Below are 27,846 nucleotides of genomic sequence, written 5' to 3' on the forward strand. Positions count from 1 at the left end.
CATGAATTTAATTTATAGGACCTGCCAATATCTACGTTCTGCAGAAAAGCAGAATCAATTCCATCAGAAACAGAGATTTTAACCTTAGACTTAAAAAAACAATTTACAGAAGTATTCGCACCTGGAAATGTACGAATGTGATCACGGAATTAAGATAAAAACAAAATATACAATAAGCATTTAAAAAAAAAGAAAAAAGTGCAATTTGCGTCCCTAGAAAAAATCGGCTAGGAGCTTGATAGATTGGAAAATGTCAGTGTTTTATCGAAAATAGAATACAGTCAGTAGGCTTGTGGGAGTTGAACACTCTCAGCTTCTCAATTGATATCGTCGCAGATACTGTAAACAAAACGGAATAAAGCAAAACTCCTCTTCGCCTTATTAAATTTTTTTAATTGGAATTATTCCTGAACTGGTTTCAAAATGTTCAGGACAGGACCAAATTATACAAAACTCAGTACAAATCTCCGATTGACGGTAAACAGACTAAAATTACTGGAGAAGAAAAAGACGGAATTGGCCCAAAAAGCTCGCCGTGAGATCGCCGATTATATTGCAAATGGCAAAGAAGATCGAGCTCGGTTCCGCGTGGAACATATAATTCGGGAAGATTATTTAGGCAATGGAATTATTAGAAATGTACTGTGATCTCTTACTCGCCAGATTTGGACTCATTCAAACACAAAAAGAATTGGATTCTGGTCTTGAAGAAGCCATAGCCAGCCTGATATGGGTGACGCCACGTCTCCAGTGTGACATCCAAGAACTGAAGCATATCTCCGAACAGTTTGCTGCCAAATACGGCAAGGAATTCGCACAGGCGTGCCGCACGAATGCCTTAAACAATGTCAGTGAGAAAGTCATGCACAAACTCAGTGTGCAGGCACCCCCGAAAATCCTGGTCGAAGGATACATGATTGAAATTGCAAAGACCTACAATGTCCCATTTAAGCCCGATGCCGTCATAATGTCGCAGGATGAGGTTTTTACTGCTGATAATGTGCTCATTGACTTAGCCGGAAGATGGACCACCGAAATGCAACCCTGGTGGTGGTGGGTTTGGTGGTGGGTTTGGTGGAGGAGGTGGTGGTGGTATGTGAGTACGCTATCCAGCATCATCAACTCCCACAGGCTGCTCCCACTGTCTATGTGTAAAAGAGATTGGGAAAATCCGTGTTCAACTTAGCTGAACGTGTTATTAGAGGACTTTCATTATCCCCTTCCAAGTCCAGAGGAAGTCTTTACAAAACTAAACAGTGACAAGTTTTTTTTTTTGAAAATCGACCTAATCGATGCATAAGCGATGCATAAGCGATGCATAAGCGATGCATAATCGAGGCATAAGCAATGCATAATCGATGCATAATCGATGCATAATCGATGCATAATCGATGCATAATCGAGGCATAATTGAGGCATAATCGATGCATAAGCAATGCATAATCGATGCATAATCGATGCATAATCGATGCATAAGCGATGCATAATCGATGCATAATCGATGCATAAGCGATGCATAAGCGATGCATAATCGATGCATAATCGATACATAAGCAATGCATAATCGATGCATAATCGATGCATAATCGATGCATAAGCAATGCATAAGCAATGCATAATCGATGCATAATCGATGCATAATCGATGCATAATCGATGCATAATCGATGCATAATCGATACATAAGCAATGCATAATCGATGCATAATCGATGCATAATCGATACATAAGCAATGCATAATCGATGCATAATCGATGCATAATCGATGCATAATCGATACATAAGCAATGCATAATCGATGCATAATCGATGCATAATCGATGCATAATCGATGCATAATCGATACATAAGCAATGCATAAGCGATGCATAATCGATGCATAATCGATGCATAATCGATGCATAATCGATACATAATCGATGCATAATCGATGCATAATCGATACATAATCGATACATAAGCAATGCATAATCGATGCATAATCAATGCATAATCGATACATAATCGATGCATAATCGATGCATAATCGATACATAAGCAATGCATAATCGATGCATAATCGATGCATAATCGATGCATAATCGATACATAAGCAATGCATAATCGATGCATAATCGATGCATAATCGATGCATAATCGATACATAAGCAATGCATAATCGATGCATAAGCAATGCATAATCGATGCATAATCGATGCATACTTCTAAATCCTGGTCGAACATGAGAGTGCGTAATTGCTTTGCATAAAAACTCATCGAGGTCTTTACATATAATGAAAGACTAGCGTTTGCGGTCAAGATCACGCCTGCCATTTTTCAACAGGTTGTGGACACTATGTGAGGCGGCCTTGACTTTGCCATCACTTATCTCGTCGAAATTAGCCAGCAAAAAACATGTAAGAACATAAAGACCATATCTATGAAGACGAATACAAATACATTTTGAAGTATTCAGACGAATACAAAATTTTGGCCTCAAAATTAAAGAAAATAAATGCAAATTCTTCTTACAAAAAAGAAAAAAAAATCAAATATTTGGGGCATATAGCTGATAAGAATAGCAGACTTTCGGATCCAAATATAGCGGATGCTATAAGCAACATGCTGGCACCCGGAAATGTTGCAACGTTTTTTTTTTTGGGGGGGGGGCTCGCAATTTGTTATCAGAACTTTATTCCAAAAATGCATGAAGTGCGCGCACCATTAAACCAACTTTTGAAAAATGAAAAATGTTGGGAATGGAATTTAGTTGGTATATATGTTACACCCCCATTTCATAAAGTGGACCGGTCATTTGGCCAAAGAAGTAATCTGGAAAGTTTTCAAAATGTAATCTTCTCTTTTGAGTGTTCTTCCAGTTTTTTGAAAAAAAAAACCTGGAATCTTCTCATATTCAGCAGATCACAAGGAAACACAATTCTTTATATGTCCAAAGATGTCTGAAAAGAATTTTAAAAGAATTCTAAGAGTCAAAAAATTTCTGAGATTCAGACACCAAACTAACCATTATATGAAATGAGCAAACCATGTGACCTCTTCATGAAATGAGGTAATGACCAGCCCATTTCATGACATGGTCAATTTCACGATTTCACATATATACACAGAATAACAATTATGGAAATGGAACACAGCAAACGAACAAACAAACAAACAAACTGGCAATGTCAAACCGTCCTCTTGTCAACACATCGCATGAAAGTCTTTTTTTCCTTCCTTTCCTCAACTTGCAACAAATCCTCGTGTATTCGATATTATCTTCCATCGTTCGTTCTCGTTCAAAGCTGCCCAACAAAAAACTCCACTCAACTGCCGTGCTTTAGAATTCGTCCCTTTTAACAGTTACCAATTGTGTACATATGCAAATTAATGTCATACGTTGTTCACCAATGAGTGACCTACAAAGTTGTGCTTGTCTTTTCTTTTCCACATTTTCTGCTGGCATTTTTATAGGCTAAGTAAACATGAGGTCGTTTGCGAGAGTGATGATTTTTATTACAAGTTAAAAGTTATTTTACGTGAATAAATGTAAGTTTGTGTTTTTCTATCGCTGCATTATAAACTGCCCATGCTTTGTTTCGCAGCCACATCCCATAACAGGCATGATGTATTCATTGACTTGCGTTTCTGTTTTACGTTCATAGTTAAACGTTCTATTCTCCCTCATGTTATTTACTTTGGAAAGTTCATGACGATGATGATGATGATGATGGGTACGATTAAATGAAATATTCAGCACAAATCCTCAATGATAATGACGACGATGATACAGACTGGTATGACTAAATGAATTCAACATTAATAAAATGGAGAAAGAATCCATGTTATTTACTTTGGAAAAGACAGTCCTTCAAAGTACAATTAGCCGTTTAATTTCAGTTAAATCTTCAGCTAATTATAAAAATAGATTTTCTTTAATGTAATATGTAAAAGAGGTTACTTCTTGAATGTAGAATGCCTTTGAATAAATCGTATTTATAGAAAGCATCCTAGAATAAAAGTGTATAAAAATTAATTCGTGAAACAGCGTACCTTTTGTATATATTAATTAAATTGTGAACAAACAAACAGAAAACAGGAATACAACTTTATTAAAATAAATATATAAACATTGTTAAAATATATTATTAAAATATATAAACATTACTAAAATATATTATTAAAATATATAATCATTGTTAAAATATATTATTAAAATATATAAACATTGTTAAAATATATTATTAAAATATATAAACATTGTTAAAATATATTATTAAAATATATAAACATTGTTAAAATATATTATTAGAATATATAAACATTGTTAAAATATATTATTAAAATATATAAACATTGTTAAAATATATTATTAAAATATATAAACATTGTTAAAATATATTATTAAAATATATAATCATTGTTAAAATATATTATTAAAATATATAAACATTGTTAAAATATATTATTAAAATATATAAACATTGTTAAAATATATTATTAAAATATATAAACATTGTTAAAATATATTATTAAAATATATAAACATTGTTAAAATATATTATTAAAATATATAAACATTGTTAAAATATATTATTAAAATATATAATCATTGTTAAAATATATTATTAAAATATATAATCATTGTTAAAATATATTATTAAAATATATAAACATTGTTAAAATATATTATTAAAATATATAATCATTGTTAAAATATATTATTAAAATATATAATCATTGTTAAAATATATTATTAAAATATATAATCATTGTAAAAATATATTATTAAAATATATTATCATTGTTAAAATATATTATTAAAATATATAAACATTGTTTAAATATATTATTAAAATATATAATCATTGTTAAAATATATTATTAAAATATACAAAAATTGTTAAAATATATTATTAAAATATATAAACATTGTTAAAATATATTATTAAAATATATAATCATTGTTAAAATATATTATTAAAATATATAATCATTGTTAAAATATATTATTAAAATATATAAACATTGTTAAAATATATTATTAAAATATATAATCATTGTTAAAATATATTATTAAAATATATAATCATTGTTAAAATATATTATTAAAATATATAATCATTGTTAAAATATATTATTAAAATATATTATCATTGTTAAAATATATTATTAAAATATATAAACATTGTTAAAATATATTATTAAAATATATAATCATTGTTAAAATATATTATTAAAATATATAAAAATTGTTAAAATATATTATTAAAATATATAAACATTGTTAAAATATATTATTAAAATATATAAACATTGTTAAAATATATTATTAAAATATATAATCATTGTTAAAATATATTATTAAAATATATAATCATTGTTAAAATATATTATTAAAATATATAAACATTGTTAAAATATATTATTAAAATATATAATCATTGTTAAAATATATTATTAAAATATATAAAAATTGTTAAAATATATTATTAAAATATATAAACATTGTTAAAATATATTATTAAAATATATAATCATTGTTAAAATATATTATTAAAATATATAAACATTGTTAAAATATATTATTAAAATATATAAACATTGTTAAAATATATTATTAAAATATATAAACATTGTTAAAATATATTATTAAAATATATAAACATTGTTAAAATATATTATTAAAATATATTATCATTGTTAAAATATATTATTAAAATATATTATCATTGTTAAAATATATTATTAAAATATATAAACATTGTTAAAATATATTATTAAAATATATAATCATTGTTAAAATATATTATTAAAATATATAAAAATTGTTAAAATATATTATTAAAATATATAATCATTGTTAAAATATATTATTAAAATATATAAACATTGTTAAAATATATTATTAAAATGTATAAACATTGTTAAAATATATTATTAAAATATATAATCATTGTTAAAATATATTAATAAAATATATAATCATTGTTAAAATATATTATTAAAATATATAAACATTGTTAAAATATATTATTAAAATATATAATCATTGTTAAAATATATTATTAAAATATAGAATCATTGTTAAAATATATTATTAAAATATATAAACATTGTTAAAATATATTATTAAAATATATAAACATTGTTAAAATATATTATTAAAATATATAAACATTGTTAAAATATATTATTAAACTATATAATCATTGTTAAAATATATTATTAAAATATATAATCATTGTTAAAATATATTATTAAAATATATAAACATTGTTAAAATATATTATTAAAATATATAAACATTGTTAAAATATATTATTAAAATATATAATCATTGTTAAAATATATTATTAAAATATATAAACATTGTTAAAATATATTATTAAAATATATAATCATTGTTAAAATATATTATTAAAATATATAAACATTGTTAAAATATATTATTAAAATATATAATCATTGTTAAAATATATTATTAAAATATATAAAAATTGTTAAAATATATTATTAAAATATATAATCATTGTTAAAATATATTATTAAAATATATAATCATTGTTAAAATATATTATTAAAATATATAATCATTGTTAAAATATATTATTAAAATATATAAACATTGTTAAAATATATTATTAAAATATATAATCATTGTTAAAATATATTATTAAAATATATAAACATTGTTAAAATATATTATTAAAATATATAAACATTGTTAAAATATATTATTAAAATATATAATCATTGTTAAAATATATTATTAAAATATATAATCATTGTTAAAATATATTATTAAAATATATAATCATTGTTAAAATATATTATTAAAATATATAATCATTGTTAAAATATATTATTAAAATATATAATCATTGTTAAAATATATTATTAAAATATATAAACATTGTTAAAATATATTATTAAAATATATAATCATTGTTAAAATATATTATTAAAATATATAATCATTGTTAAAATATATTATTAAAATATATAATCATTGTTAAAATATATTATTAAAATATATAAACATTGTTAAAATATATTATTAAAATATATAAACAATGTTAAAATATATTATTAAAATATATAATCATTGTTAAAAAAATACTTCATTTAATATGACCAACCTTTCCCATTTGAGGCCAAGTCTCCCCACTGAAGAGGCCAAGTTACCCCATACATGACATGTCTGAAATTTTGTTCACATCTTTATTTTATACTAGCCGGCCGCCCGATCAATGACTCGAGAATCGAAACCAAAACGTTTAGCTTACGATGTACTTTTTCCTTTGGCGTTAATGCCTGACTTATGAAGACATGTTTGCTGCAAAGCTAAAAGTTTAAACATGAACCAATAGCTATTACGTTAAGCATGCATATTTGTAATTCTGTTCTTCGACCTTCGCCTGGCAAATTTCATTTTTTTTTTTAATTTTCGCATTTTGTATTTGTATTAGTTAACTATCATCCTATAAGAAAACCGAAATAACTAATAGGAAATTAATTAAAATGAATGTTTGAAGGAATATGCAAATTAGCTAGACCTTTTGCAAATGAACGCAATTCCACGACCCATATATAACAAAGTTGTATTTTCTTTTTCTTTTAAGTAAATAGAAAAAAGGGCCCCCCACATTAAAAACGACCTTGTGTCACATTTTTCTTTCTTGAGAAAGCTAATAAATACCAATAGAAAGAAGGGTTTTACATGAATATCAATCCATATTGAAACTCGACTGAACACATGGAATAAATAACTACAACACAAAAATAAAATAGAACAGATATATTGAGAGCAAGAAAGTATATACAATATTTACATAGAGTCCATTGGTATAGTCATGGGGAGACAGTCCCTGGAGAAGGTGTCGGCTGGGTGATGGTCGACTCTCAATCCCATTGTCTCTCGGAGTCTCTCGTTCGGTCTCTTGTTGGGTGTCTCCTGTCTTTACGATACCAACCATATTTATATGGTTGACACTCCACATATGTTAATTAGGTGGATCCCACCACAACAATAAAAAAAAAAAATCCCTCCTGCAAAAAACAGAAAAAACAACAACAAAAAACCCTAAGTTTATAAGAGTATAGATGCTTACGTGAAAAATGCGTACTGTTTATGTATGTCTACCCCCCCCCCCTGCAAGAGTTGCAAAAACCTAACGTTGCCATCTCCCCTAACGGGGATACACATGCGATGTTAGAAACTTGACAATTATATCATCTCTCTCATTGTATCTGCTTTGGACCAATCAAATAGGTCAATTCTATTTACCGCGTAGCGTTTTGTTTTCACGAGTTTTTTTTTTTTTTTTTTTTGAACATTTCTTTTCAGAACTGTACAAATGAGCCGGAATTCCGCTCCTGTTCTTGCAATCCGCACGAGAAGGACATTTGAAACTCATCCCCAGTTTGAGGCATAATGGAGCCTCCAACTTTCGTCTTTTTGAGATATTTTATTTCACGCTTAAATAATTAGGCATATTATTATTTGTCCGTTAGTGACTTCCAGTTGGTCTGAATTGCCGAGCTGACATGAACATTTCTCACGAACTACTGCACTATCCTCGCTGCGCGTCGACCGAATCTTTTTACACCAGATGGCATCAGATCAACCGCCTCAACGGCTGCAAACTCACATCTTCGAAGATAAATGAACCAATGTATAGTTCCTGTGAAGATACAAAGACTATTACCTTTCGAGGTTGTTACCAGCTCTGTTTACAGAGGCAAAAAAAGCGGGCATTCTCGTCCGAGCTCCAATGTCTGCCCCCCCCCCTCTCGCCAATCTTTCACGAAAATCACCCGTCTAGCTGAAACCACTGTCAGTAATTTTTCCCACTCTTTATCGGTGCCTAAATCAAAACGTAGATTCCATAAACAAAGCTTCTTTCTTAGAAGTGCACACCTGTGGAACTCTCTTCGGTTTGCCCGTTTCCACTTGGATGTCTTCAATTCCAACATAAACAAATTCCTGATGAATCGCCCCCTTAAGTAAGACACTATATCAAATCTCCAATACTAACGATTACTACGATACTATCCCATTGATTACTGTACACGCAATAACCCTTATCCCCGAGTAGCTTTTGGGCCTTGATAAGTCGTGACCCACCTGTAAAAAAATACTTTTTTTAGCAACCAAGGATCTAATAAAATTTGTATTGAATTTTAAAAGTAGGTCTTTGTTGTGTTTATCTTATTTTGCCCGTGTCCAGGAGCAAAAAACAGATAAAATAACTAACAGCGACTGGGGACCGCTTGTGAATTTCATACTCCCATGGAACTTCCTCCTTCGGGGGAAGTTGGTTAAACCTGCTTTAGGGTATAGGTTTATAGACATGTGTACCCTAACTATACTTGTTATGTTATGTGATGTGATGTTATGTTATTTTATGTTATGTGATTGTAACTATTCCGTTTACTTAATGCTACCAATCTGTGTATTTGAGATCTTTTTTTTTATTCAATTTTCACGCCAAACAAGGCACAGTGCCACTTTGAAATAAGGGGCTACTATCGGGGACATAATTTGCAGGGGCATTATGAAGGGAGATGAGTAGCAAGATGTTTGTTCACATTACACTTGAACTTCTGCATATCAGTACAGTTGGGAAAGCAGAATCCCGGAAGGGAGTTCCAAAGACTTGCAGTTCTGGGGAAGAAACTAACTAAAACTTCATCGTTTTGTTACATGAGAAGGGCTGTCCCCTTCTCATGTAAGAAAGAAGGCAGACTAGTGGAAATGATATTAGGAAAAGGCTAGAGTCGAACCCTGTAGACAAGTGTTAAAAGATAATGGATAATTCAAATCATAGGAATGCAGTCGATTTTTAATGATTTTAAAAATACCTGGATATTAAATATGTCAGTTAAAAGAATGGACAATGCGAGTTTATAAATTAAAAATAGGTTAAATATTGAACAATTAAAATTGAAAATTCTTTGTTTGCCAAAAGTGTATTTGAACGGACATGTGTAGAAAACGTAATAAAGTCAATATATTGAATCGGAGGGTTCGAAGTTGGAGAGAATCAGATACGATCACAATCACATACAGTGATAGAGTCAGTTGGAGACTGGGGGACCCTTAGAGGCGAAGGGTAGAAGAGTAGACCATGTAGTCATACAAGCTTGAATTCCTGACATCATCAATCGGCCGACAGGTGAATAAAGAAATCACCGTCTATATTTTGTAACTTTTTGTCTTCGTGTCGTCATTCCACCAACTGAACAGGTAAATGTGTTTTTATCATGAACTTAATGAACTTTGTATACCTCCTCCTCAAGTAATGTGCCCCCCTCTTCTGTGTTAACAAGAACTGTATAAATGTCCCAGCTCAGTATTAATAAGATGATAAAATAATTATCATCCCAGTTTGTTATAAATGTCGCCCTCAGTATTGTTATCATCGTCGTTATCTTTGATATGAACTCCCGTCATGTGTTGAACACATAACAGTTTGTGATGTCATCCTGAAATGGTATCAAGATAGTGTATACTTATCTATGATGAAGATCTTCCATTCGATGTATCCGATGAATCTGTTCTTTAAAACTAAGTTATAAAATAAATCCACTTGTTGCGACTCGACGCGATTGTCTGTCACAGTTAAAAAGTTAAATATCAGCTCAACACTAGTGAAAGAAATATATATATAAAAGAGATTTTGTGCCCCCCCTCCTTCAAAAGATTCCAAATTAGTAACATATCCAAAAATTATGAAATATGATAAAGTAGAAGATTAATTATTAATGAAAATAGCTTTTGAATAATTGCAAGTTATATTTAAATAATAAACCGATTATAAACTATGATTTACTTCCCTTGCTTAAATTACATTTCTAAAAATAATAATGGCGGATAAATTGATCGTAAATTCGTGAAAGTAAATGTTTTATGTGATAATGTAGTAATATGTTACTAATTACGACATGACAATTAAGTAAATCACTTTGGCGGTAAAACTTGCGGAGAACGCCCTGTTTTACGGTTGTTGTAAAAATGGAACGGAAATTTAAATTTCGTTCCATTTTTTAAACAACCGTGAAACATAGCGTTTTCCGCAAATTTTACCTAATTTTTATATTAAAAAATAACAAAAAAAAATTTAGTAACAAAAAACGAAATAATTTAATGTTTAAACGAAAAAAAAAGTTAATTTGGTATTTTTGTCATAAATCCAACTCACCTTCACATTGGAAATGTCCATTTTTATAGGCTTACGGGTATGCTTACAACGAATAGACCCCCCTCCAACATCCATATGTAAAGAACGGCTTTCAGAATAGACACGCCAACCTCCCCATGTTAAGAACGGCTTTGGGTATTACACCATGTTCAATGAGAATTTTACTATTACATAAAAATTCTTATATTTGCAACTGGTGCACACATCAATGGTTGTGCTATCCATTTTTTTTAACTTAATTTTTATTATTTTAGCAATTACTTCCGATTTTTTGGGGCCATGCGCAATCGAGAAATAAATAAACAAACGGAATGAAATTTAAATTTCGTTCCATTTTTAAAACAACCGTAAAACAGAGCGTTCTCCACAAATTTTACCACTCTGGCTTTTAGTGGAAATTCAATTTTGCGACTTTCAATTTGCGTTCTTATTCCGAATATATACCGGCATTTCTTTCTTTCTTTCTTTCTTTTTTTTTAATTAGGTTGAATTCTAAATAAGAACTGCAATTAAAGACAAAACTCTCTCTCTCTCTCTCTCTCTCTCTCTCTCTCTCTCTCTCTATCTCTCTCTCTCTCTATCTCTCTATCTATCTATCTCTTTGTGTGGAAAGACAGGCTGCTCTTGATTAGGGGTGTTCTGAGGGGGTAGTTAGGTAATGCCGGCTGTGAAGGTAAACACGTGTCGAATTTCTTTAAGCACCAGACTCCCAGGAAGTAGCAGCTGATGCTTATATTTATATAAGAAGTTGATTCCATGTGACGTAAAACCTGCCAGAAACAGGTCCGAAGAAATCTTACGTGCAGCTTGCATCGAGAGTATATTCTGCCTTCTTGATTATCCTTCACACATTTTAGTCAACGTTCATGGATTTTTTTTTTCAAGGAAAGCTTTTACCTTTTTATTAATTGTTAATATCACAGGTAAGAACCGATTAATATACCTTTGAAAAGTTCTATTATAATCAACGTCTGTATTTTCTTTTTATTGTTGTTTTAAATTTTGGTTTGAGAGTCTAAAAATTTCAAAGTTTTTTTTTAAATTTCGGTTTGAGAGTATAAAAATACTAAAGTTTGTTTTTAAAGTTTTTTTTTTTATTTTGGTTTAAGAGTATAAAAATACCAAAGTTTTTTTTTTTTAAAGTTTTTTTTTATTTTGGTTTAAGAGTATAAAAATACCAAAGATTTTTTTTTTTAAGTTTTTTTTTTATTTTAGTGTAAGAGTATAAAAATCCCAAAGATTAAAATATATTTTAAAAGTTCTATTATAATCAATTTGTCTTTTCTTCTTTTATTGTTTTAAATTTCGGTTTGAGAGTTTAAAATTTCAAAGAGTTTTTTTTTTTTTGGGGGGGGGTCTTTAAATTTCTGTTTGAGAGTTTAAAATTTCAAAGAGTTTTTTTTTTTTTTGGGGGGGGGTCTTTAAATTTCTGTTTGAGAGTGTAAACATTCCAATTTTTTGTTAATTTAAGTTTGAAAGTGTAAAAATTCCAAAGATTAATATATCATTTTAAAGTTTCATTATAATTAATTTCTGTCTTTTCATTTTCGTTATTTTAACTTTCGGTTTGAGAGTGTATGATGAATTCCAAAGTGTTTTTAAGTTTCAAAAGTTTTAGATGAGGATCGATAACTTAGAATCCTATTTACTTACCTCCCCACGATCGCAGAATTAGACACAAGGTCGAGTTTTAATGGGCGCTCTGGATAGGAACAAAAACAAAAATACTCTCAGTCATGAAGGATTTCTCCTTCCTCGACTGAGGACAGAAAAAGGTGAAGTGTAGCATCAGAACAGATACTACATTGTGATCTTGGCTCGAAGATAACTGATATTATTTGGATTGTCCAGACTACTGTTCTCATCTCGGACGTTATTCTCACAACGTTTCAGCCGATGTAACATCCAACCTTCTTCAAGTGCATCTTGTCAAACTCGGTAATTTTATGTCAAACTCGGGAATCTGTATAGAATATTCGAATCGATCCATTTATTTAATCTACGAGAGTAGCTTGTTCTCGTTCCATCAGCCATAACCAGGTAGAAGTCTTAAATAATTCATAATTGTATTCCTAGTATTTTTTTTAATTGCATTTTAACCCCAAACAAGGCACAGTGCCACTTTGATGAAGGGGGAATAATTGCAGGGATACTATGTAGGGAGTTGAGCAGCAAGATGTCTGTTTACATTACACTTGAACTTCCGTATGTCAGTACAGTCGGGGAAGCAGGAACCCGGAAGGGGATTCCAAAATCTAGCAGTTCTGGGGAAGAAACTATTAGAGTAGAAGTCTTTCTTACATCTAGGGATTTCTATTATGTAGGGGTGGACTTTTGCTGCTTGTCAGATTTGTCGGGGGGATTTACGCCGAGGGGATACAAGGGCCTGTAGTTCGTTGGAGCATTCACCATTAAAATATTTATAAAACAAGCAGAGGGATGCAGCATTTGGTCGATGGGACAGAGGCTGAAGCTTAGATGACAGTTCAGGATCTATCAGGTTGGCAACTCTCTTTTGAACCCTGTCCAGGAGTGAGAGACTAGTAGCAGATGCACCAGCCCAAATGTGACAAAATACTCCATACATCGGCGAATGGTGCCTTGTAAAGATACAGGATACTTTCAGGTGGAAGTAACTTTCTAGCACGGTAGAGAGAGCCCAAATTTTTTGCAGCAGCCTTGGCAATGGTATTTCTTGTAGTGAGGATTGGACTTTTGACCTCCAGAAAACTCCAACTGAAAACTTTTACTTAGCACTTTATCCGTTGTGCCACGGATCCGTATGTGCAATTCTAGCATGAATTTTGGGAGTGGTCTGAGATTACATCAACTGAAACATTATGAAAATGACCCCCAAGATGAAAGCGATAGTCCATATCATCCAAATAATCAATCTTTATCTAAAAAATGGCGAAACATTAGGTGCTTGTTCAAACAGAGTTGACAGATCGATTTTTTTTAAAAGGTGCGGCTTTAAGCAAAGACAACAGTACTTACTTCATTTTCATGTCGAAAATAGTAATACGTCCAAAAATGAGAGAAAACTCCAACTAAAAATTTATTACTTAGCACTTAATCCGCTGTGCTACGAATCCGTATGTGCAGTTCTAGAATGAATTTTGGGAGTCGTGTGAGATTACATCAACTGAAACGTTATGAAAATAACCTCCAAGATGAAAATGATAGTCCAAAGAACGAATCTTCATCTCAAAATCACATTAATGAACCTTCATCTCAAAATCCAAATAATGAATCTTCATCTCAAAATCCAAATTGCGAACCTTCATCTCAAAATCCAAATAATGAACCTTCATCTCAAAATCCAAATAACGAACCTTCATTTCAAGATCAAAATAATGAACCTTCATCTCAAAATCCAAATAATGAATCTTCATCTCAAAATCCAAATAACGAATCTTCATCTCAAAATCCAAATAATGAACCTTCATCTCAAAATCCAAATAATGAATCTTCATCTCAAAATCCAAATAATGAACCTTCATATCAAAATCCAAATAATGAATCTTCATCTCAAAATCCAAATAATTAATCTTCATCTCAAAATCCAAATAATGAATCTTCATCTCAAAATCCAAATAATGAATCTTCATCTCAAAATCCAAATGATGAATCTTCATCTCAAAATCTAAATAATTAATCTTCATCTCAAAATCCAAATAATTAATCTTCATCTCAAAATCCAAATAATTAATCTTCATCTCAAAATCCAAATAATGAATCTTCATCTCAAAATCCAAATAATGAATCTTCATCTCAAATCCAAATGATGAATCTTCATCTCAAAATCTAAATAATTAATCTTCATCTCAAAATCAAAATAATTAATCTTCATCTCAAAATCCAAATAATTAATCTTCATCTCAAAATCCAAATAATGAATCTTCATCTCAAAATCCAAATAATGAATCTTCATCTCAAATCCAAATAATTAATCTTCATCTCAAAATCCAAATAATGAATCTTCATCTCAAAATCAAAATAATGAATCTTCATCTCAAAATCCAAATAATGAATCTTCATCTCAAAATCCAAATAATGAACCTTCATCTCAAAATCCAAATAACGAATCTTCATCTCAAAATCCAAATAATTAATCTTCATCTCAAAATCCAAATAATGAATCTTCATCTCAATATCCAAATAATGAATCTTCATCTCAAAATCCAAATAATGAATCTTCATCTCAAAATCCAAATAATGAATCTTCATCTCAAAATCCAAATAATGAATCTTCATCTCAAATCCAAATGATGAATCTTCATCTCAAAATCCAAATAATGAATCTTCATCTCAAAATCCAAATAACGAATCTTCATCTCAAAATCCAAATAACGAATCTTCATCTCAAAATCCAAATAACGAATCTTCATCTCAAAATCCAAATAATGAATCTTCATCTCAAAATCCAAATAATGAACCTTCATCTCAAAATCCAAATAATGAATCTTCATCTCAATATCCAAATAATGAATCTTCATCTCAATATCCAAATAATGAATCTTCATCTCAATATCCAAATAATGAATCTTCATCTCAAAATCCAAATAATGAACCTTCATCTCAAAATCCAAATAACGAATCTTCATCTCAATATCCAAATAATGAATCTTCATCTCAATATCCAAATAACGAATCTTCATCTCAAAATCCAAATAATGAATCTTCATCTACAAATCCAAATAATGAACCTTCATCTCAAAATCCAAATAATGAATCTTCATCTCAAAATCCAAATAATGAATCTTCATCTCAAAATCCAAATAATGAACCTTCATCTCAAAATCCAAATAATGAATCTTCATCTCAATATCCAAATAATGAATCTTCATCTCAATATCCAAATAACGAATCTTCATCTCAAAATCCAAATAATGAATCTTCATCTCAAATCCAAATAATGAATCTTCATCTCAAAATCCAAATAATGAATCTTCATCTCAAAATCCAAATAACGAATCTTCATCTCAAAATCCAAATAACGAATCTTCATCTCAAAATCCAAATAACGAATCTTCATCTCAAAATCCAAATAATGAATCTTCATCTCAAAATCCAAATAATGAACCTTCATCTCAAAATCCAAATAATGAATCTTCATCTCAATATCCAAATAATGAATCTTCATCTCAATATCCAAATAATGAATCTTCATCTCAAAATCCAAATAATGAATCTTCATCTCAAAATCCAAATAATGAACCTTCATCTCAAAATCAAAATAATGAATCTTCATCTCAATATCCAAATAATGAATCTTCATCTCAATATCCAAATAATGAATCTTCATCTCAAAATCCAAATAATGAATCTTCATCTCAATATCCAAATAATGAATCTTCATCTCAATATCCAAATAATGAATCTTCATCTCAATATCCAAATAATGAATCTTCATCTCAAAATCCAAATAATTAATCTTCATCTCAAAATCCAAATAATGAATCTTCATCTCAAAATCCAAATAATGAATCTTCATCTCAAAATCCAAATAATGAATCTTCATCTCAAAATCCAAATAATGAACCTTCATCTCAAAATCCAAATAACGAATCTTCATCTCAAAATCCAAATAATTAATCTTCATCTCAAAATCCAAATAATGAATCTTCATCTCAATATCCAAATAATGAATCTTCATCTCAAAATCCAAATAATGAATCTTCATCTCAAAATCCAAATAATGAATCTTCATCTCAAAATCCAAATAATGAATCTTCATCTCAAATCCAAATGATGAATCTTCATCTCAAAATCCAAATAATGAATCTTCATCTCAAAATCCAAATAATGAATCTTCATCTCAAAATCCAAATAACGAATCTTCATCTCAAAATCCAAATAACGAATCTTCATCTCAAAATCCAAATAATGAATCTTCATCTCAAAATCCAAATAATGAACCTTCATCTCAAAATCCAAATAATGAATCTTCATCTCAATATCCAAATAATGAATCTTCATCTCAATATCCAAATAATGAATCTTCATCTCAAATCCAAATAATGAATCTTCATCTCAAAATCCAAATAATGAATCTTCATCTCAAAATCCAAATAATGAATCTTCATCTCAATATCCAAATAATGAATCTTCATCTCAATATCCAAATAATGAATCTTCATCTCAATATCCAAATAATGAATCTTCATCTCAAAATCCAAATAATGAATCTTCATCTCAAATCCAAATAATGAATCTTCATCTCAAAATCCAAATAATGAATCTTCATCTCAAAATCCAAATGATGAATCTTCATCTCAAATCCAAATAATGAATCTTCATCTCAAAATCCAAATAATGAATCTTCATCTCAATATCCAAATAATGAATCTTCATCTCAATATCCAAATAATGAATCTTCATCTCAAAATCCAAATAATGAATCTTCATCTCAAATCCAAATAATGAATCTTCATCTCAAAATCCAAATAATGAATCTTCATCTCAAATCCAAATAATGAATCTTCATCTCAATATCCAAATAATGAATCTTCATCTCAAAATCCAAATGATGAATCTTCATCTCAAATCCAAATAATGAATCTTCATCTCAAATCCAAATAATGAATCTTCATCTCAATATCCAAATAATGAATCTTCATCTCAATATCCAAATAATGAATCTTCATCTCAAAATCCAAATAATGAATCTTCATCTCAAATCCAAATAATGAATCTTCATCTCAAAATCCAAATAATGAATCTTCATCTCAAAATCCAAATGATGAATCTTCATCTCAAATCCAAATAATGAATCTTCATCTCAAAATCCAAATAATGAATCTTCATCTCAAATCCAAATAATGAATCTTCATCTCAAAATCCAAATAATGAATCTTCATCTCAAAATCCAAATAATGAATCTTCATCTCAAATCCAAATAATGAATCTTCATCTCAAAATCCAAATAATGAATCTTCATCTCAAAATCCAAATAATGAATCTTCATCTCAAAATCCAAATAATGAATCTTCATCTCAAAATCCAAATAATGAATCTTCATCTCAAAATCCAAATAATGAATCTTCATCTCAAAATCCAAATAATGAATCTTCATCTCAAATTCAAATAATGAATCTTCATCTCAAAATCCAAATAATGAATCTTCATCTCAAAATCCAAATAATGAATCTTCATCTCAAAATCCAAATAATGAATCTTCATCTCAATATCCAAATAATGAATCTTCATCTCAATATCCAAATAATGAATCTTCATCTCAAAATCCAAATAATGAATCTTCATCTCAAAATCCAAATAATGAATCTTCATCTCAAATCCAAATAATGAATCTTCATCTCAAAATCAAAATAATGAATCTTCATCTCAAAATCCAAATAATGAATCTTCATCTCAAAATCCAAATAATGAATCTTCATCTCAATATCCAAATAATGAATCTTCATCTCAAAATCCAAATAATGAATCTTCATCTCAAATCCAAATAATGAATCTTCATCTCAAAATTCAAATAATGAATCTTCATCTCAAATCCAAATGATGAATCTTCATCTCAAAATCCAAATAATGAACCTTCATCTCAAAATCAAAATAAGGAATCTTCATCTCAAAATCCAAATAATGAATCTTCATCTCAAAATAAAAATAATGAATCTTCATCTCAAAATCCAAATAATGAATCTTCATCTCAAATCCAAATAATTAATCTTCATCTCAAAATCCAAATAATGAACCTTCATCTCAAAATCAAAATAATGAATCTTCATCTCAAAATCCAAATAATGAATCTTCATCTCAAAATCAAATATTGAATCTTCATCTCAAAATCCAAATAATGAATCTTCATCTCAAATCCAAATAATGAATCTTCATCTCAAAATCCAAATAATGAATCTTCATCTCAAATCCAAATGATGAATCTTCATCTCAAATCCAAATAATGAATCTTCATCTCAAATCCAAATAATGAATCTTCATCTCAAAATCCAAATAATGAATCTTCATCTCAAATCCAAATGATGAATCTTCATCTCAAAATCCAAATAATGAACCTTCATCTCAAAATCAAAATAATGAATCTTCATCTCAAAATCCAAATAATGAATCTTCATCTCAAAATCAAAATAATGAATCTTCATCTCAAAATCCAAATAATGAATCTTCATCTCAAATCCAAATAATGAATCTTCATCTCAAAATCCAAATAATGAACCTACATCTCAAAATCAAAATAATGAATCTTCATCTCAAAATCCAAATAATGAATCTTCATCTCAAAATCCAAATAATGAATCTTCATCTCAAAATCCAAATAATGAATCTTCATCTCAAATCCAAATAATGAATCTTCATCTCAAAATCCAAATAATGAATCTTCATCTCAAATCCAAATGATGAATCTTCATCTCAAATCCAAATAATGAATCTTCATCTCAAATCCAAATAATGAATCTTCATCTCAAAATCCAAATAATGAATCTTCATCTCAAATCCAAATGATGAATCTTCATCTCAAAATCCAAATAATGAACCTTCATCTCAAAATCAAAATAATGAATCTTCATCTCAAAATCCAAATAATGAATCTTCATCTCAAAATCAAAATAATGAATCTTCATCTCAAAATCCAAATAATGAATCTTAATCTCAAATCCAAATAATGAATCTTCATCTCAAAATCCAAATAATGAACCTTCATCTCAAAATCAAAATAATGAATCTTCATCTCAAAATCCAAATAATGAATCTTCATCTCAAAATCCAAATAATGAATCTTCATCTCAAAATCCAAATAATGAATCTTCATCTCAAATCCAAATAATGAATCTTCATCTCAAAATCCAAATAATGAATCTTCATCTCAAATCCAAATGATGAATCTTCATCTCAAAATCCAAATAATGAACCTTCATCTCAAAATCCAAATAATGAATCTTCATCTCAAATCCAAATAATGAATCTTCATCTCAAAATCCAAATAATGAATCTTCATCTCAAATCCAAATAATGAATCTTCATATCAAAATCCAAATAATGAATCTTCATCTCAAATCCAAATGATGAATCTTCATCTCAAAATCCAAATAATGAACCTTCATCTCAAAATCCAAATAATGAATCTTCATCTCAAAATCCAAATGATGAATCTTCATCTCAAAATCCAAATGATGAATCTTCATCTCAAAATCCAAATGATGAATCTTCATCTCAAAATCCAAATGATGAATCTTCATCTCAAAATCCAAATAATGAATCTTCATCTCAAAATCCAAATGATGAATCTTCATCTCAAAATCCAAATAATGAATCTTCATCTCAAATCCAAATAATGAATCTTCATCTCAAAATCCAAATAATGAATCTTCATCTCAAAATCCAAATAATGAATCTTCATCTCAAAATCCAAATAATGAATCTTCATCTCAAAATCCAAATAATGAATCTTCATCTCAAAATCCAAATGATGAATCTTCATCTCAAATCCAAATAATGAATCTTCATCTCAAAATCCAAATAATGAACCTTCATCTCAAAATCAAAATAATGAATCTTCATCTCAAAATCCAAATAATGAATCTTCATCTAAAAATCCAAATAACGAACATTCATCTCAAAATCCAAATAATTAATCTTCATCTCAAAATCCAAATAATGAATCTTCATCTCAAAATCCAAATAATGAATCTTCATCTCAAAATCCAAATAATGAATCTTCATCTAAAAATCCAAATAACGAACATTCATCTCAAAATCCAAATAATTAATCTTCATCTCAAAATCCAAATAATTAATCTTCATCTCAAAATCCAAATAATGAATCTTCATCTCAATATCCAAATAATGAATCTTCATCTCAAAATCCAAATAATGAATCTTCATCTCAAAATCCAAATAATGAATCTTCATCTAAAAATCCAAATAACGAACATTCATCTCAAAATCCAAATAATTAATCTTCATCTCAAAATCCAAATAATGAATCTTCATCTCAAAATCCAAATAATGAATCTTCATCTCAAAATCCAAATAATGAATCTTCATCTCAAAATCCAAATAACGAATCTTCATCTCCAAAATCCAAATAACGAACATTCATCTCAAAATCCAAATAATTAATCTTCATCTCAAAATCCAAATAATTAATCTTCATCTCAAAATCCAAATAATGAATCTTCATCTAAAAATCCAAATAATGAATCTTCATCTCAAAATTCAAATAATGAATCTTCATCTCAAAATTCAAATAATGAATCTTCATCTCAAAATCCAAATAATGAATCTTCATCTCAAAATCCAAATAATGAATCTTCATCTCAAAATCCAAATAATGAATCTTCATCTCAAAATCCTAATAATGAATCTTCATCTCAAAATCCACGGAACATTGCCTCTACATTTCTACACGTGTATTTAAAATATTCGAAATGATTTATGCAAAAGGATATATTTGCTTAAGACTTCTATTGGATAATTACTGACAGAACGAGAACAATCTACCCTAGTGGATTACATAAAGGGTTCCAGTTCGAAATTCAGGTCCTCGAGTTTGACAAGATACACCAGAAGAAGGCCGGAGGTTACATCGGTCGAAAAGCTGTGAGGATAACATCCAAGATGAGAATAGTTGTCCGAATAAATAAAAAGATAAAAAAATAAAAAAAAAGAAGTTTTTTGTTAGGTTTTAATAAGTTTTTAATTTAATTTTTTATTTTTTAATTTCGAATTTCTTTGTGTGTTTTGCCTGTAGTAAGGACTGGACTTTCAATATCCTGAAAACTCCAACATAGAAATTATCACTAAGCACTTTACCCGTTGTGCCACGGATCCATATGGGCAATTCTAGTATGAATTTTGGGAGTGGTCCGAGATTACATCAACTGAAACGCTATGAAAATGACTTCCAAAATGAAAACAATAGTCCATAAAATCCAAATAACGAATCCTCATCTTCAAATCCTCGAAACATGGCACATACGTTTATACACGTGCATTTTAAACATTCGAAATGATTAATGTAAAAGTATATATTTTCTGAAATCAACATTCACATAAAAAATAAATAAATAAAAAAATAAGATTTTGTTCGTAATTACTATTCTCGATATGACAAGTAAGTGCTGTTGTTTTTGCTTAAAACGATATATTTAAAAAGAAAATCGATCTGTTGGCTATCTGAACAAGCAGCGACCGTTACACCTTCATCAGGTATAGACGTTACACCTACATCAGGTAAAGATGTTACACCTACATCAGGTATAGACGTTACACCTACATCAGTTAAAGACGTTACACCTACATCAGGTATAGACGTTACACCTACATCAGGTATAGACATTACACCTACATCAGGTAAAGATGTTATACCTACATCAGGTATAGACGTTACACCTACATCAGGTATAGACGTTACACCTACATCAGGTAAAGACGTTACACCTACATCAGGTAAAGACGTTACACCTACATCAGGTAAAGACGTTACACCTACATCAGGTATAGACGTTACACCTACGTCAGGTAAAGATGTTACACCTACATCAGGTAAAGACGTTACACCTACATCAGGTATAGACGTTACACCTACATCAGGTAAAGACGTTACATTTACATCAGGTATAGACGTGCATTTAAAACATTCAAAGTCATTAGGTTTTAAGTTAATTTTTTATTTTTTTTAATTTCGAATTCCTTTATGCGTTCTGAGCAAAAATCTTCCCTGACTTCAGAATCTTGCCTACCCCTTCCACTCAGTGTCTCGGCCAAAACATCCTGCACGTCGATAAATAGCTGTTAATAAAGAGTGTAATTTATACTCCTATAAATTTTGATGCCTTTGTGTATTGATATTAATATTACCCCCCCCTTTTTTTCTATTTATTTAAAAAGAAAATACAACTTTGTAATATATATAGATCATAGAATTGAAGTCACTAGCAAAAAAGAGCTAGGATTTTTCTTTTTACATAGGCATCACTAGGTGTGTCAGAAATTTCGTGAAAATGTTGAATAATTCCACTCCGTCTTTCCAAGCTTATAACTCCTCGAAAAATGTAATTCAAGCCCTAATTTTTTTTCAATTAAAGGAGCAAGGACCAAGGTTTCATAAAAAAAAAACCAACAAAAAAACAAAAACAAACAACGTGTTTTAAAAAAAAAAAAAAAAAAGGTTTTAAACTTCGGACTTTACAGGTAAATTTCTAAAAAACACTACTTTTTTTGTTTTAAATTTGAATATATTATTTATTGATCTTTTATCTTCAATTTGTGATATATAAAACTCTGGTGAGTAAATTAATTATTTACTTTTTAATAAACATTTAAAAATGGGAGACGTGAATTAATTCGACCCCGTGTCTTTTCTAGCTTATAACTCCTCGAAAAATGTAATTCAAGCCCTAATTATTTTTTCAATTAAAGGAGCAAGGACCAAGGTTTCATTTAAAAAAAAGAAAGAAAAAGCAATGTGTTTTTTTTTTAAAAAGGTTTTAAACTACGGATTTACAGGTAAATTTCTAAAAAACGCTACTTTTTTGTTTTAAATTTGAATATATTATTTATTGATCTTTTATCTTCAATTTGTGATATATAAAACTCTGGTGAGTAAAATAATTATTACTTTTAATAGACATTTCAAAATGGGAGGCGTGAATTAATTCGACCCCTGTCTTTCCAAGCTTTAACTACTCGAAAAATGCAATTCAAGCCCTAATTTTTTTCAATTAAAGGAACAAGGACCAAGGTTTCATTTTACAAAACAAAACAAAAGAAAAAGCAAACAATGTGGTTAAAAAAAAGGTTTTAAACTTCGGACTTTACAGGTAAATTTCTAAAAATACAATACTTTTTTTTGTTTTAAAGTTGAATATATTATTTATTGATTCTTTATCTTCAATTTGTGATATATAAAACTTTGGTGAGTAAATTAATTATTTACTTTTTAAGAGACACTTGAAAAAGGGGGTGGGGCATGAATTAAAAAAAAACGTTTGTCTAAAATATTATATTCGGGTTATTGGAAAGAGCATAAAATTTCACATTGACCCTGAAAATATCGTAAAAATTGAATCAGTAGGAAAATTTTGATAGATTTTTAAAGTTTAAAAATTGAAAAATACTGAACTCGTAAAATTCAATTAATTTCATTACTGTTTTTTAAAAAATAAAAAAAAATATTTCTATTACTTTTAAAACAACTTTGATAGTTTATTTTGAAAGTATAATCCATAAAGAAAATAAACAACCCACTTTTAAAAGAGAAATTACGAGTCTTTTATATTTTATTCGCAGTCTCGTGTTAGGGGTGTCAAAAATTCCTACAAAAATTCTGATACACCTAAGGCATCACCACTTATCAAGGCCAAGAGGTCACTCGAGGATAAGAGTAACAGAGTGTACAGTAAACAATTGGACAATACAGTAATCGTTAGTAATGGAAATTCGGTAAATTTGTCAACTTAAGTGAAACGGCCCAGCAAAAACTTGTTTACGTTAGACTTGAACACAACCATATTGTAGTCAGCTGGAAAGCAGGAAAACGGAAGACAATTTCATAGGCGTGCACTTCTAAGAAAGAAGCTTTGTTCATGGAATCTACGTTTAGGTTTAGGTACAGATAAAGAGTGGGGGGGGAATAATTGATGGTGTTTTCTGCTAGACGAGTGTTTCTTGTGAAAGTTTGGCGAGGGGGGACCATAGATTGGAGCTTAGTCGAGCACTTTCAATGAAAATAACGATAAAGCAGAGGCAGGCTCGCAACATCTCTTCTGTGAGAAAGAGATTGCAGGGAAGAGAAAAGGACATCCCCTATTTTAATTAATTCCCTATTAGCTTTCTTTCGGTTTTCTTATGGCATGACCATCTTTAGTTTACTATTTCGTGTAATCATATTCATGCAGATATTCTACATGATTTATACTTGCGTAATATTTGCGTAAAAAGGTTAGAGTAAACACAAACCTCTTTATATATATATATATATATATATATATATATATATATATATATATATATATATATATATATATATATCTTGATTTGACGAATCCTTGGAAAAGCTGCAACTTTATTTACCAATGCTTCTCCATTTGAAAGTTGAACGTTGATCTTGGGTTTTTACATCTATCGATCGTACATCTATCGATATTTTCCGAAGCCTCCCCTGCTTGGAGCCATTCTCTCTCTCTCTCTCTCTCTCTCTCTCTCTCTCTCTCTCTCTCTCTATCTATCTATCTATCTATCTATCTCCTTCTCTCTCTCCTTCTCTCTCTCCCTCTCTCTCTCTATCTATCTATCTCCTTCTCTCTCTCCTTCTCTCTCTTCTTCTCTCTCTCCCTATCTATCTATCTATCTATCTCTCTCTCTCTCTCCTTCTCTCTCTCTATCTATCTATCTATCTATCTCCTTCTCTCTCTCCTTCTCTCTCTCCCTCTCTCTCTCTCTATCTATCTATCTATCTATCTATCTATCTATCTCTCCTTCTCTCTCTCCTTCTCTCTCTCTCTCTCTATCTATCTATCTATCTATCTATCTATCTATCTATCTCTCCTTCTCTCTCTCCTTATCTCTCTCTCTATCTCTCTCTCTATCCATCTATCTATCTCTCTCTCCTCTCTCTCTCCTCCTCTCTCTCTATCTCTCTCTCTCTATCTCTCTCTATCTCTCTCTCCCCTTCTCTCTCGCTCCCTCTCTATATCTCTCTCTCAACTCTGACAGCTAACTCTTCTGACTGCTAACAATTCATACGTGTCTCTCAAAAGACCATCTACCCATTTAAATGACGTCATCAATATGTATCTCCACATGGTCATTGCCTGATCTTTGTCCGTGTTTATTTTTCCTTATCAAATTCCTTTTCGTCCAAATTAAAATTTAATGTAAAATTTTAATGTAAATATCTTATCAAGTTAAATACCTTTTTCGCTTCAATAACATTCTCTCGCCTATTCTAACGTTCTTTTTTTTTTTTTTTGTTATCGAAATATTTCTAATTCAAACACTGACAATCTGCCATGTAGCAGGCTAACCGGTAATTTCCGGAAGACAATAACCAAATATATGTCCTTCATACTCGACTTTCTCACCCGTCTCCATCGTTTGACACTTCCGGTTATTTTCTCTCCATTATCATCTGGTTATCAAATAAGTTTGAATTTAATAAATTCTTATTTATATAAAATAATGTAAATGTCGGTATGAAGTAATGTTGGCATGAAGTAATTTCTATGAGGGGGGTGGAACACCGCGTAGAAATTAACCTGATGGCGCCTGTTTAAAAACGTTCAACAAACGGCGAAAAGTACTTCAAGTTTCTTCACCGTTCCCCCTTTTCTTTTTTCTTTCTCCCCTTTTAGTCGATCTTCTTCATTTTCAATTTATTTTTCTTACTTTTAGTCGATCCTGTTTCTTTTTACATTATAGTCGATCTTTTTTTTATAAGGTTAAAAAAAAAATGCCCCACTTCGCTTTTAAACTATTACAATTCTGTTGTACTTCGAATTTAATATATATATATATATATATATATATATATATATATATATATATGATGATTGCAACGTCTTGTCAGATGAGTGCCACTCCCTCAGACATTTAAAATCCATGAGCCCAAATGTCTGAGGGAGTATCTATACAAATATGATGTTACAGAGTCTTAGCTTTGTACGAGAGCTAAGTCTTTCTCTCGGTTCAAAATGTTGAGATCCAGCAACAAGCAAGAGCAAAATAGCCAGCAACAAATTAAACTGCAGACCAGCTTAATGCGGGTACTGGTCTTCCGCTTTATGGTTTTTTAAATCAGAGATTTGCTTCTCCTAGAAAGGTTGCCTTCACCACGGCTCACGGGAGCCCTCTCTACCCCAATACACATATACACACACACAAATATACACGGTGCTAGTTGGCCGTTGACCCAGAAAAAAGTTCATTCGCCCTTTGTATATATATATATATATATATATATATATATATATATATATATATATATATCCATTGATATCTTATGTTTTTATGTAGAGTGATGTGGTTCTCAGTTGATTGTTTCTGTGTCGGATATATACTAGAGAGTCAAAACAATGAAAAGAATATGCTGTTGTCATAGCTCTATTTATTACAGTCTTTTTGATTGGTCGATTTAAATTTGAACCCTGCGCACGGGATGTTCAAACCAAAAAAACTTTAGTCCGCGTATATTTTTCTTAGAGGATGGACGGGTTTACAATTCTGTTGTTCTTCAAATAATGTGTATACTTTTATATTAGTGTGATGGTCAATCCTTCTGTGAGTCCAGCAACAATCCTTTGCTTTTCGATAACCTTTGATAACCTTCGATCGCCTGTTTCTTTTTTGTTTTTCTTTTATTTTGATATTGTAAGAGATCTGTAATAAAGCGATGGACCGTATAAATTTCTTGATAATAAATACAATGTCATAACTTCGTGAATATCGTATGAAGCAGTCCTTTGATTATACAATTTAACTTTTTTGTGGCGCATATTTAGTGACACATTGATATTTTACTAATCTGCGATTGACGCAGTTTTTCTCCACCTTTTCATCCTTCCTCTTCCCCTGCATCACTTTCACTACACTGATGAAGACCGAAAAAATCGGTCGAAATTATGTTCTTGCAAAAAAGGATTTCATAGTAACATTTTTCTTCCTGACGTCACCAATAGAAAAC

The 27,846-nt window shown here is 29.6% G+C and overlaps 2 protein-coding genes across 4 annotated transcripts in view; both read left to right on the top strand.

Annotated features, from left to right (window-relative positions):
* The first annotated feature begins 318 nt into the window (after positions 1–318).
* On the top strand, positions 319–1,186 carry LOC145259045 (IST1 homolog). The gene is given in 2 exon segments (XM_080116671.1): positions 319–617; positions 619–1,186. Coding segments are annotated over 2 exon segments (762 nt in total). The 5' UTR covers positions 319–423.
* A 10,737-nt stretch (positions 1,187–11,923) lies between these two features.
* The window catches only part of LOC145259101 (transient receptor potential-gamma protein-like), a 159,431-nt gene continuing 143,508 nt past the window's right edge, over positions 11,924–27,846 (top strand). For all 3 annotated transcript variants that reach the window (XM_080116756.1, XM_080116755.1, XM_080116757.1), the window contains exon 1: positions 11,924–12,109. The gene's annotated coding sequence lies outside the window, so the exon portion shown is untranslated. The remainder of the gene's footprint in view (positions 12,110–27,846) is intronic.

Source organism: Euprymna scolopes, chromosome 34 (genome assembly GCF_053919585.1).
Source record: "Euprymna scolopes isolate OS-2025 chromosome 34, ASM5391958v1, whole genome shotgun sequence".
Taxonomy (NCBI): Eukaryota; Metazoa; Mollusca; class Cephalopoda; order Sepiida; family Sepiolidae; genus Euprymna; species Euprymna scolopes.